The sequence below is a fragment of the Natator depressus genome, chromosome 15 (assembly GCF_965152275.1).
Source record: "Natator depressus isolate rNatDep1 chromosome 15, rNatDep2.hap1, whole genome shotgun sequence".
In the NCBI taxonomy this organism is placed as follows: domain Eukaryota; kingdom Metazoa; phylum Chordata; order Testudines; family Cheloniidae; genus Natator; species Natator depressus.
The window spans coordinates 28917772-28931503 of record NC_134248.1 but is presented as its reverse complement, the minus strand read 5'-3'; the positions used below and the strand labels follow the sequence as shown (position 1 = coordinate 28931503).

At 45.5% G+C, this 13732-nt stretch overlaps 1 protein-coding gene across 1 annotated transcript in view; it reads right to left on the bottom strand.

The window, feature by feature from the left end:
• Nucleotides 1-8520, bottom strand: part of ACACB (acetyl-CoA carboxylase beta) — a 73309-nt gene extending 64789 nt beyond the window's left edge. The window contains exons 1-2 of the mRNA XM_074973099.1: nucleotides 8429-8520; nucleotides 7264-7931 (exon numbers count right to left, since the gene is read on the bottom strand). Coding sequence (XP_074829200.1) covers nucleotides 7264-7922 — 659 coding nt within the window. The 5' untranslated portion in view covers nucleotides 7923-7931; nucleotides 8429-8520. The remainder of the gene's footprint in view (nucleotides 1-7263; nucleotides 7932-8428) is intronic.
• Nucleotides 8521-13732: the final 5212 nt, after the last annotated feature.

Here is a 13732-nt window from a genome sequence, read left to right as displayed (position 1 = left end):
CATTCATTAACTTTCACATTTCAATGAGAAAATAAAAACAACCAATGCAGTGTGCAGGAGACAATGTTAGGGAACAATGCCTGGCTACCGCTAACTTTCAAGGAGTGCTTTTCTGCACGCATCTCAACAAGTACAAGGAGTCATAGCTGGAACTACACTCAGAACTAGGAACCTGGTAAAGAAAAACCCTAGAAGCATATCGGAAAGGAGCAGCAGCGGCCTATTGTTTTGCTAAGCAGAGAAAAGTTGCAGCTGCTCAGCAGTTTACATTCTGCCTTGAAGTCCTGATCCCCTTTTCAAGGTACCCAAGGCAGAACATTTCTTTTGCCCCTGGTGCCAACCTTCTCAAACACTGGAACCAGCTGAGGCTGGACCCATCCTCTCCCTCCATTCTGGAATTCAATGTGTGATTAGGGTCCCATTGCAGAGTCCATCTCGGGGGCTTCCTCTTCCTCCTCCATTTCTCCGTCTTTCTTCCCCTTCCCCAGGCAGCTAGAGTCGTAATAACAGCGAACTCTCTAGCAGCACCCTGTGGCACAGATTAGAAACTTTTCTGAAATGACCTCGGGCTGCCTCCATTCACTTTCTTAAAGCAACAGTAGCAGTTTCACCTTTACCAGATACCTACAGAGGCCAGAGTTTTGTTTTGCAAAATCAAAATAGGGATGGGGTGGGAGTAGGGGGAGGAACCCAACTCTACCCTACTATAGTGTATGTGTAAAGGCAGAGACATCACCTTGATCTGGAGTCTGAACATTTGCATTTCCTGACTGGGTTCAAGTGACATAAACTTGCATCAAAGCAGGTGTTTCCAATGTGGTGCATCAACAAAGCTAGCCATGGTCTCCACCCAGAAGAGTTTACAGACCAAAACAAAGGACGACATACAAAGGGCAGGAGAGAAAGAGAATCAAGTCCATATGATGTTATGGACAATGTCATTTGCTACCTTTTAGCAAATGTTATAATTACATAAACAAATGAAGACCTCTGCCTAGCTTAGCCATGAAACATTGGTTAAGTTCTTCCAGGCATCATGGCAGAAGTGGGTTTGAATAGGGATTTGAAAGACTGGATTTTATTTTTGTTTCATGCTGCAATCTATTCCTATCAGCCTTATCATGGTGCTATGTATAACGGGCTCATATCAGAGCAGGGGGCCAGCTCATGTCAATGACAATTTACATTCAGGGCGAGAACAGATGCAATGGGCAGAGCGGGGCCTGAACTATCACTCTGGGTCCAAACCCCAATCAAACACCTCGCAGGAGTCCATGTCTGACTCCAGATCCCACCTTCACAGCAAGCCCAGCCCTAGAAACTGAAAAGCACTGACACAGCAAAGTGCCTTATCTGAAGAGCAAGCTCCCCTTCCTGGTAAATGAATACAGATAGGTCTATCTGATTCATTGTTTTATGGCTAGTCTGCTCCCAGATATACTGAAAAGCTGGATGCTCAGCATTGGGAGGGGGTTAAATTAATGATCCCTTCACCGTGTGACAGGGAAAGTTATTCCTACCTGTGTCCCTGTTCTCAGGCTGTGGAAGAGGAACAAACGCTATTGCAAGCGGCTGTGAGCACACTGCACCCATCCTAAATGCCCTGGGGCCTGGATCCTGCGCGCACTGAAGTGAATGGTGCAACATCAGGGCTGATATAGTCACCGTAGAGACAGCATCAGCCCTGCTGGCTTCCAAAGCCCTCCCTGGCAAGGTGCCTGGGGAGGATCAGCACTCTGGTAATGCCACTGCATGTGCCTTCCCTCTTTACGCATAAGGTGGATGAGCAAGGAGGCTTTTGCTCTAGCGGCCACAAGGGTATGGATCCCACCCACCCCCTCTGACTCGCCACACATCTTAATCAGTCTCACTTTTTAGCAATAGGCAACCCAAAGTGTTAAGACCAAACCCCAGGCAAGACCCCTCTTTTTTAAAATGAGGGCACTTTGTTCCAAGCACATAATCTGCGCTTTACTGCAATAACAGCACCATCTAGTTTGTAAGCTGTTTTAATTGTCTCACGTCCCATTCATTTGCTCAGCACCTCAAGTGCCTCAGCAAGAAGCTCTTTAGAAATACACATTATTAAATAATATGTAACAGATAGGGCCAAATCTGCAGTTCTTGCTCTTGATTGTTTTGTCCAAGGGAGGGCTGTGGATTTGATCCCATTAACACCAGCAGCTTTGCTCTCTGGATTTCAGGATAATTTACAAACACCAATTCACTCATCCTCATAACCCTGCCTGCAAGTTAGATCTGCATCATTAGAAACTGAGGTACAGGAAGATGAAGTGAACCTACTCAAGGTCATCACAGGCAGCTGGTGACAGAGCTGGGAACAGATCCTAGGAATCCCAGCTCCTTGGCCCAGCCACCAGGCCTCACACACCTTCTCCCACATTTGTACATGTAAACATTTTTATTCTGCTTTATGATTCTTCCATTAGCAAAGGCAGTTTCCTTTGCTGCCGAAGGAAGGATAGTGATGCTTTCCCCAAGCAGTGGTGCCAGCAGATAAAATTCTGCCTGGCCATCTCCATGGATAACAATGAGGGACACAGCCTGTCACCAAAGATCACACACAAAAGTAACTTGTTTGGGATCCCAGACCCTCAGCATGACACACAGGTGAAATAAAAGCCTAACATGAATGACCCCTTTCCTAGCAGCGACTCTTTATTCTAAGCACCTGACTTGGCAAGGTGTGGTTCCTGGATTCAACAGAAATGGAGGGTGCTCAGCACCTCACGGGATCAGGCCCCAAGTTTCACCAGACAGTCAAACACTGTGATCACTTAAGGCACATGCTCCCACTTTTGGGTCACAAGCAGTTCACCAACACGCACATCTCCATATTGTTATCATTTAGAGTTTTAAAAGCTCTTACCTCTAAAGGACACCAAGTGAAACAATTCAGCAGCTAAAGAGCAAGCAAACCCTGCACAACCGCTATAATCTGCTGATCCAAGATGTAAGGAAAACAGCCCTTTGCTCAAGGCTAACTCATAGAATCATAGAATATCAGGGTTGGAAGGGACCCCAGAAGGTCATCTAGTCCAACCCCCTGCTCGAAGCAAGACCAATTCCCAGTTAAATCATCCCAGCCAGGGCTTTGTCAAGCCTGACCTTAAAAACCTCTAAGGAAGGAGATTCTACCACCTCCCTAGGTAACGCATTCCAGTGTTTCACCACCCTCTTAGTGAAAAAGTTTTTCCTAATATCCAATCTAAACCTCCCCCATTGCAACTTGAGACCATTACTCCTCGTTCTGTCATCTGCTACCATTGAGAACAGTCTAGAGCCATCCTCTTTGGAACCCCCTTTCAGGTAGTTGAAAGCAGCTATCAAATCCCCCCTCATTCTTCTCTTCTGCAGACTAAACAATCCCAGCTCCCTCAGCCTCTCCTCATAAGTCATGTGCTCTAGACCCCTAATCATTTTTGTTGCCCTTCGCTGGACTCTCTCCAATTTATCCACATCCTTCTTGTAGTGTGGGGCCCAAAACTGGACACAGTACTCCAGATGAGGCCTCACCAGTGTCGAATAGAGGGGAACGATCACATCCCTCGATCTGCTGGCTATGCCCCTACTTATACATCCCAAAATGCCATTGGCCTTCTTGGCAACAAGGGCACACTGTTGACTCATATCCAGCTTCTCGTCCACTGTCACCCCTAGGTCCTTTTCCGCAGAACTGCTGCCGAGCCATTCGGTCCCTAGTCTGTAGCGGTGCATTGGATTCTTCCATCCTAAGTGCAGGACCCTGCACTTATCCTTATTGAACCTCATCAGATTTCTTTTGGCCCAATCCTCCAATTTGTCTAGGTCCTTCTGTATCCTATCCCTCCCCTCCAGCGTATCTACCACTCCTCCCAGTTTAGTATCATCTGCAAATTTGCTGAGAGTGCAATCCACACCATCCTCCAGATCATTTATGAAGATATTGAACAAAACCGGCCCCAGGACCGACCCCTGGGGCACTCCACTTGACACCGGCTGCCAACTAGACATGGAGCCATTTATCACTACCCGTTGAGCCCGACAATCTAGCCAGCTTTCTACCCACCTTATAGTGCATTCATCCAGCCCATACTTCTTTAACTTGCTGACAAGAATACTGTGGGAGACCGTGTCAAAAGCTTTGCTAAAGTCAAGAAACAATACATCCACTGCTTTCCCTTCATCCACTCAGCCCCAGGTCACCTTATTGCTATTCCTTAAAGGGATACAATTCATTTATTAACAGCCAGTAGTCATTTCAACACTCAGAAACCATGCGTTTACAAAGTGAAAAAGCAGAGAAATGCAGGTAGCCTTCATTTACTCATTATAGTGTCTGAGTAACGTCCCTCTCCCCAGCCCCTCCAGCCCAAAACAGAGACAGTCAAATAATGTTGGAAATTTCTGAATTAAATATTACTTTTGGTGTAGTCCAAAGACAGGGAATAACACAGTTAAGTTGCACAGTACAAGGCTGTATTTCTACCTGAGTTTAAAAGGGCAAAAAAGTTTAAATTATTCCTGCCCAAATCTCCCTAAGTGATGCTGCTAGGAGAGTATAAAGGTCTCCTACCCCCGACAGCGCATTGCGAATTTATTTAGAATAATTACTGAAAATAGTTCCTTAAAATTCCATAATGCTCAGTTGGGACTAGACTTTCAGAACACGTAGGCATGAAGCATATTAACACAACTGTGTACCAATCTAAAAAAAAAGTTAGGCAACTGCAGGGGGAAATGGCTAACTAGGCACATTTCAGAGTGATAGCCGTGTTTGCCGCTTTTACAGATCCAGACTAAGAGTCCTGTGGCACCTTATAGACTAACAGATGTATTGGAGCATCCAACGAAGTGGGTATTCACCCACGAAAGCTTATGCTCCAATATGTCTGTTAGTCTATAAGGTGCCACAGGACTCTTTGCCGCTTTCCTAGGCACATTTGTATATGTATAACACACACAACTTCCAGGTGTGGTGTTCTGTCCCATCTTGTGGCACCAAGACCACTTAGAGAGAGTTAAATGAGTCTGCTCTACAGCCTTAGCTAAGAGCCAGTTGGCTTTTAGCTCATGCGGTAGAGGCTCATGTACGGAGGTCCCAGGTTAGATCCTGCTCACCGCTGACCAGGGTCTGGCGGCATTACATATGCAATCACCATATTTGCACATGAAGTTGCCATTAACTGTGCACTCATTCTGTGTGCTTAATGTGTCTAAAAATCATGCCGACACGTCATCCAAATAAAATTGCAGTTACTGAGCAAAACAAATACACCATACAGATTTCAGAGTAGCAGCCGTGTTAGTCTGTATTCGCAAAAAGAAAAGGAGTACTTGTGGCACCTTAGAGACTAAGTCCTTTTCTTTTTACACCATACAGATAAACTCTAAGGTAAGTGTAACATACATGATGATGTTCCCCTCTATTAAATATGGTCTTATCCTCCCACCAGTGAGAGAAATTCTGCTCTTAGTTACCTCCATGCAAAGCCACTAGTGAGGCTAGCATGAGGGTAACTGAGGGCAAATTTTTGGCCCATGTGGTGACTATTCGCAGTGACAAGGTAGCAACGTTTGCACAGACCAACAGATGGCGTGCTTGGAGAGAGAAAAAACAACCACCACCTCACAACAAGCACACAAGGGAAAAACCAAAATGAAAGAAAAAGCAGGGGAGAAAAAGAAGTGATCTGATTTAAACTTTAGTTACTGTGTTTAAAGGGGCACATCCAATGGACCAAAAAAAAAAAGCACATTTATATCTGATATTTTTAAACAGACAATAAATATCTGTTATAACAACCTTGGAAAGGTTAGAACAAAAAAAATCTATGTTTTGCAATGTTTCCTTTGTGCTTTTGACAGAACTTTGTGTATAGTCACTTTCTTCTCTCCTTTGCACAGTCAGCGCACACACACGATTGTAAAACTACAAAGGTTGGCAGGGCAACTCAGGGTCAAGCTGATTTATCAAATCACATCCCCCATCACAGTCCAAGGGTTAAAATACACCTTGTATTATTTCTCTCATTTTACGTTCCTTAATTCAGCTGAAATCTTTTCCTCTTGACATGTAAGAGCAAGAACTAGGATGACCTCTCTAGTTGCTGCATCCAAGCTGCAACTCTCTAATCAAACAAAAGTCCCCTCTTCAGACAAAAGTCACAGAAGTGCTCATTGGCAAGAGCGGGCTGACACTGGTGAAGTGTAGCTGCTTGGCTGGGACACTGTCTGAGCATAAATAAGGCGCTTTCAGAACTGTTCAGGCACCTCTGCTCCCATGACACGTATGCAACACATGCAGAGAGGAGAAAACTCTCTGCACAGACACTGAACACAGTTCTTGGGGCTACACCACCTCAAACAGCTGCACTGAGTTTATTATTTTATATCCATTTTGAAACCAAATCAGCAACATACTGTGCATGGTGGCATTTAGTCCAAAGTAGAGATGGGTCTGAGAAGCAACATGTGCATCAGGATCACAGTTAGGGGCCTCTTTAGATCAAGGATCCGGATCCAGGCCCATTTCTAATTCAAACAGGGGTACTAAATACTCCTAAACGCTCACCTGAAAGCCCTCTCAAAACCCCAGCTATATGTACACCTAAAGGCTTATCATGAAGGGGGCAAGTTTGGGCAGACTACACTCTGCAGTTCCATACCCCATTATTAATCCCCCACCTGCCCAGTCCACTTAGTAATAGATTTAATGCATCAGCAAGTTGGACATTGCAATGTTGTAATATACATAAATAGCCTCTCCAAGCATAACCTTGCAAATCTGCACTAGTGACAAGGACAACTGTTAGGAATCACTGACAATTGCAAATTAGTGAGCGAGGCCCCAATTTCACAAAGCATAGCACACGTGCTGCTGCAAAGTGTAGCTCAGGTTTAGATTTAAAAAGTTCGCAACAGCGCTGGCTCTTCTTTTAAACCTTGGCTAAGATGCGGGCAGAGACTGCCTGATGTTTGGGGGCAAAATTCTAAAATGCACAGACCAGCCAAGTGTGGATTAGCGAGGTTCTACTCAAACTCCAGCACCCGACTTATGTTAACAGAAAATAAAACGTTTCTTTTTAAAAACAAAATTTCATTAAAAGAAAAAGAGCAATTTTCAGTAAAACGGGAGTGGGGTGGGATTTGGGGGGTAATTTTTAATTTTATACCCAGACTCCTACTTCCCACATTCCCCCTCACTTATTTACAAATAGCTTTGAGCAAAAGAAGCTGGATATAAATCTCAGGGCTCTTTACCTCATGGTTGTGGAAGAAGATCCAGTCTCTGACAGTGATATTAGCGAAAAGGACTCAAAAGAGGAGGAGGAACCAACGCTCACCACGCTACTTCTGCTAGTGACTTTAAAGGATCCAGATACCAGCTCATCATCAGACGAGTTATCTTCAAAAGAGCCCAGGACAAATTTTGCCATTGCTTGCCTTTTGAGCTGTATCTGAGTGTTTTCTATAAACTGCTCCTGGTTTCCTCTGGAGATGGACTTCTTTAGCTTCATCTGCTGCTTTGATGAAGGAAGCGCAACTTGATATAAAGGCCCTGTTAAACTGTTTTCTGGAACATCTTGTACCGGCTCTGACACGTCAGGGGAAGAAGGGAGATTTGGAAGTTTGTGTTGCCAAAGCATACTTGCTGCTTGCTGAAAGGCATCCACGAACACTTGTCCAGAGGTCAGTGAAGTCTGAGCAGGCCCTGTGGACTGGAGTGCTGGTACAGCCCTCTCCTGCAGTTGGCATGTTGATCCTTTTGAAGGTTGCTCTTTGTCTTCAGAGGCTGCTGGCAGCTCTGGACTGGATCTCTCAGTCTCTGAATTTAGCTGGTTAATGGGCTGAGAATTTGCCATTTCGATCCAAACAAACCATAGCAAAATCAGACAGGACAACAGGGCCAGCAGTACCATTCAGAAACCCTAAAAGAAGAAGAAATGCATATGTATAGAAGTCACAATCTAGTTCAGCTAATGCTAACAGGCAGCAAGTGGACTGGGACTGCCTCATTCTAACAGAGAAATTTGGTTGGATTCCAAATGCTACCACAGGATCAAACAACACTGTAAAACTTCTGTGGTCACAGCAGATGTCAAGACGACCAGTATGTATCCTCCCAGAGCACTAGGAATTGTATTACAGCAGTAAGGATAGGAATCAGATCCCCCTTGCTCCAAAACCACAGACCCTTGCTCCTCGAGCCAGCACTATTCTCTGTTAGCTGTTTGTTAGTGGTGTATGTTAGATTAACAGAACGAAACGCAGCCGCCAGCAGCCAGACCTTGCAGACCTCCCTCCTATCACCCCTGCGCACCCAGATCCTGTGAAAAATAATAACAGAAGCATAATGCTGGTTAAGAGATCTTCAGTTATATTTCTAACACCCAAAGAACATTCAATACCAAAAGCAGCCAGCTACCTTATCTTTTATTCAACAAAATCCTTCTGACAAATCTCTTCGCTTGGTCCTTCATTCAGCACTGCAATGTACTTACAGGCAATAGCTAAACTGAAGACACTGTTACGGCACAAGCTATTTTTACTTCCTAAAAACAGAACCTTGGCAAGAGCTGACTGGTACTATGCGTTGAGCTTCTCCTAGATATGTCTAATAGACTAATACAAGTCAACAGCCTGGCTTTTCCCCACAGAAACGTGACAGTCGAATAAGTTTACGAGACTTATGGAAGCAGCAAATGTGCATTCACTTTGACATCAAATCCTAAGCCAACACCCCCAGTTTTGGGCTATTATGAAAGATCATCTACAAGGACTCTGGGGTAGCCACATTTAGAAAGGGACACAGTCATTTTGGATGGGAAAAAAATAAAATATCATTTCTCCCTGAAAACTGGGAGTCCCCTAGTCACTAGCGCCATTCAAGATCACTAGAACTGAAAGACGTTAGCAGAAAAATTATTTCCCTCTAGGTTTTTTTAAGCTTGTTCATTTTGTGTACTTGATAGAACCTTGTGCAAAGTCAATTTTCCCTGCAATGTCAGTTTCCTCTTGGCTGAAAAGATCCTTATAAACATCAGAGGAAGAGATCGTAACTTAAAAGAAAAATCCAGGTTATGTTATATAAAGAGTATGCATCTACCAAAAGTAGATTTTTTTTAAAAAAGTCAATTAAAAAAAATGGCGAGGACCCAGCATCCTTGTAAGTGCATCCCTGCTTCACAGTCACTTTCCATTTCATTTATAAAGTCCTCAGCCTAATTGCTCTAGCCAGGCACAGAATGCAAGCCCCAGGCTCCCACAGTATTGTGGCCTCCAAAGAGAAACACCCACCAAGATATAAAACCTTATCATAGGTCTAGCCCATCTACATGCAGACACAGACAACTGTGTGCACAAGACACACAGACAAGCGAATTCCATGCCAACAGCATTTATTTATTACAACAATTCCCCCTGCTACAAATATCACATGCCAAGGCTGGGATGGAAGGGGAGGAGGTAAACTGAATATCCTCTTTCCTGAAAAGCGGTTACAGTGGAACCTTAGAGTTATGAATACCAGAGTCATGAACTGAGGGGTCAACCACACACCTCATTAGGGACCAGAAGTATGCAATCAGGCAGTAGAGCTGAAAAAAGCAAATACAGTACAGTCTGTGTTAAACATAAATTACTAAAAAAAAAGGGAAGGATTAAAAAAATTTGACAAGGTAAGGAACCTGTTTCTGTGCTTGTTTCATTTAAATTAAGATGGTTAAAAGCAGCATTTTTCTTCTGCATAGTAAAGTTTCAAAGCTGTATTAAGTCAATGTTCAGTTGTACATTTTGAAAGAACCACCATAACATTTTTTTCAGCATTACAAACATTTCAGAGTTATGAACAATCTCCATTCCCAACGTGTTCATAACTCTGAGGTTCTCCTGTAATTCAAACAATTGAAAGACTGGGGGGAGTGGGAGTGGTGTGAAGGAGATCTCTCCCTCTCTTTTTAGAAGTTTTTCCCTTTCCTCCCCCATCCCCACTCCCTTTTCCTTGTTTACAATGTTTGTGCTGGGTTTCTGCCTGTTCACCCTGCATAGGGTGATCCTCGTGGCTGGGAAAAAACTTCACAATTTAAGGGCTTTAGGGAAATGTCCCAGCAGGTCCATGTGCAGAATTTATCAGTATCTTTTGCAAAACCCTTGTGACCTGGCATGAATAATCTGCTTCACATCTACAGATCCTACATCAGGGGCCCCCATGAGGCCGCCTGGACTCCCAGCCTGTGATTCTCGATCATGAGCCATGCAGAGGTTCCACCAGCCCTTGGGGTGATCGGAAAGGATGAAATGTGTTCTATTTTATGCAAATGATTCAGCCCTCCAGCTTGTGGCATGTTAAAAAGGTTCCCTTGGTGTTCTGACAAAACATTGGAGGAAAGGGAACGGAGCCTGCCTTTCTTCCATGCTTTGCCTACCTAGACTGCAAACTCTTTGGGGCAGACTCTCTCTTACTATGTTTTTGTACAACTAGGCACACCTGTAATGCAAACAAACAAACAAGGCCTCTGTCACGGGACAATGGTCTCCCACTGCTGTCTAATGTCAAAGACTCTATTACGCTGAGTGTTGGGGCAAAGCTGATGTGGTTTATTTTTAAAACAGGACACACTGATCCTGTAAAAATATTCTGTGACAGCCAATGACTGGTGCCTGGTCCATCGTGCTGCTGACAAGTTAGCACACTAGGAAGGAACACAGTGTCTCGTGGACATTACAGGGATGGGCTCAGAGCTCTCTAGTCCAGCAGGACAATTTATAGTGATTACCTATTAACAAGATCTGCCCTGCAAGTTAGCATTGTTATTACTGTTAACTATCTGTACTGTGGTAGCACCTGGATGCCCCAGGTGAGATTAGAGCCCATTGTGCTGAGCACCGTACAAACACATGGAGAGAGATGTCCCTGCCCCGAAAAGTTCACAAACCAAAAAGACAATACAGACAAAGGGTGGGAAAGAAACCCAAGGGCCCAGAGAGATGAAGTGACTTGCCCAGGGTCATATAGCAGGTCAGTGGCAGCTATGGAAAAAGAAGTTGCAGTCTAGTTTAGGCCCAAATCCACTGGACCTTGCTGTTGCTCATCCTCGCAATTTTGCATTCACAGATGAGAAGGCAACAGACAAGGGTTAACCCGGGAAATACTTATTTCAATAGGACAGCAAGGCTCCACACAGACGTCACCACACGAAAGGACTAAAATCTGTATATTAAAGTGCTTATTGGCAGGTTATTCTGTTATGGAGTTTCCGGTAACATCCTCTGCAGCATTTGGTGTTGCCCCTGGAGGAGGAGACCAGACTCCGGAGTAGATGAACTACTGCTCTGATCTGGGAAGGCTACTCCTATGTTTCTATCAAGCCAGGAGGTTTTCTGTAAAGGGTAATCAAACTAAAATGGAAAAATCCAGACACAAAACAAGGGCCCTGCCAATCTCTGAAGGTTGCTGCCCCAGACCAGGATCACTTTCACATACGATGTATGCAGACGACAGAATAAGGAATCCTTGGATTTGCACCTCAAGACTAAGAAGTACATTTCCTTATTCATGTTAGGTAGCAAAAAGACCATACCCCACAAAATACACCAGAACCCAGCTAGCTGATGGTACGGTCTCCCACGGTCTCTTCAGTTCTCCTCCTAAACCTGCCTGGCTTGGTTTCCTGCCTGTGCTGAATGGATACCCATCTCTTCCCATGCAAACATGCTCCTCTCTGCCTGCTGACACTAAATCCAAAAGAAAGACACATGGCACACAAGTGGCACAAAGAAAACCTCATGCCCTTATTTTATATAAGCTTCATTCTTCATGTCCCCTTCCCTTTCCCCTGCTTTTTTATCCCTGCCCCCCGCTTTTCCCATGCCCAACTAAGGGCCAAATCCCATGAGGTGCCAAGCACCCTCCAGCCCCATGGACGTCACTAAGGGAGGCAGGAGTTCAGCTCCTCCCACGATGGAGCTGTCTTGAGGCAGGGGTATCATCTCCAAAGTGTCAGGCCCACCAGGGGTGCTGCTGAAAAAGCAACAATTCCCATGTTGCTTTACTTTTCAAAACTGAGCAGAAACAAACAGGAGTGAGGTCTGGGAGAAACGCAGGCCCTGCTCCTATCAACACATGGGCATGTGCTCAACTCTACTCCGAGAGCTCTGAAGTGTAGGATTCCACAGGGCACCATTCTGCCAGCCCTCCCATTCAACGTGTGTATGGGGCGGGTAGGAGGCCTGGGCTGCAGTGTTGTCAGTAGGCTCATGACTCCCAGCTGTCTGTCTTTACCCCATCTGCAGGGGCACTAGAACAATTTAGATAGTGAAAGCCACTAACAAAACTGTAACCCTACCTGTGACGGGAGCCACGCATTCAGTTGCTATTATTAAAGCCACAGGTGCTGCCGCATCCCTAGCGCCCCTGCTTGTCTGACTTGGACAATGCAGTTCAGCACCTCAGCAAGCATCTACTGGAGACTGGGGGATGGATGAGGGCAAGCTGGCTGAAGCTTAACTCAGACAAGATGGAGTTAATGGTGGTGGGCTAGGAGAAGCAGCCAGAGGAGATGGCAGAGGTAATCTCAATCCTTTAGACTGAGGGAGCATGTCCATCATGAGTTACTAGGGTTCACAACTTCGGAGTGATTTTAGACCCCAACTTGCTGTTTGATGGCCATATCACAGCAGGAATCCAACCAGCTTTTTACCACCTGCATCTGGCTAGGAGGTTGTGACCTTTCCTTTTGGATACTGACCTTGCCACTGTCACCCATGCCTTTGTTACCTCAAAATTAGACTACGGCAATGCACTCTACATGGGGCTAAGCAGCATCAGAATCATTTGGACACGAAGTCAGTACAGACTGCTCCCGTTGAGACACCGCTGCATGTGTCACCAGTGCTCCTGGATCAGCACTGGCTGTCCATCCATCTTCAGATCGAGTTTAAGGTGTTGTTTATGACCTATAGAGCCCTAAATGGCCTGGACAAACCTACCTGAGCAACCACCCCTCTCCCCAGGCCAGGCTATCATAGCTATGGTCTGCAGTGTTGCTAGAGCCATGTTGGTCCCGAGATACTAGAGAGACAAGGTGGGCGAGATAATATCTTTTATTGGACCAGCTTCTGTTGGTGAGAGAGATAACCTTTCGACAGAACTCTTCTTCAGGGCTGGGAAAGGTACTCAAGAGTGCCACAGCTAACTACAAAGTGGAACAAATTGTTTTGCGTAAGTAGTTAACACGTGTAATAAGGGAACACTCACAGCTGTGGTTAGCAGGGACACTTGAGCTGGATCTCTCTCGCTCCAAAAGAGAAGAAGTAGGTGGTTACCAGCTACCCTACAAGGGCTCCAGGAGTCTGGAACTTCTCCCCCATTTGGTCCAATGTAGCCCAAATTTGGTGACCTTCTGTGCATGCTGGCTAAAGCCACCTGTTTGGTTGGTTTTTGGAGAGGGCAGCAGGCATGCTGCTCCCAACAATGAAGGCGTGGAAAGGCATTTCTATACATCAGTGGTTCCCGAACTTGTTCCGCTGTTTGTGCACGGAAAGCCCCTGGCGGGCCGGGCCGATTTGTTTACCTGCCGCGTCTGCAGGTTCGGCCGATCGCGGCTCCCACTGGCCGCGGTTCGCTGCTCCAGGCCAATGGGAGCTGCTGGAAGCGGTGCGGGCCGAGGGACGTACTGGCCGCCGCTTCCAGCAGCTTCCATTGGCCTGGAGCAGCGAACCGCGGCCAGTG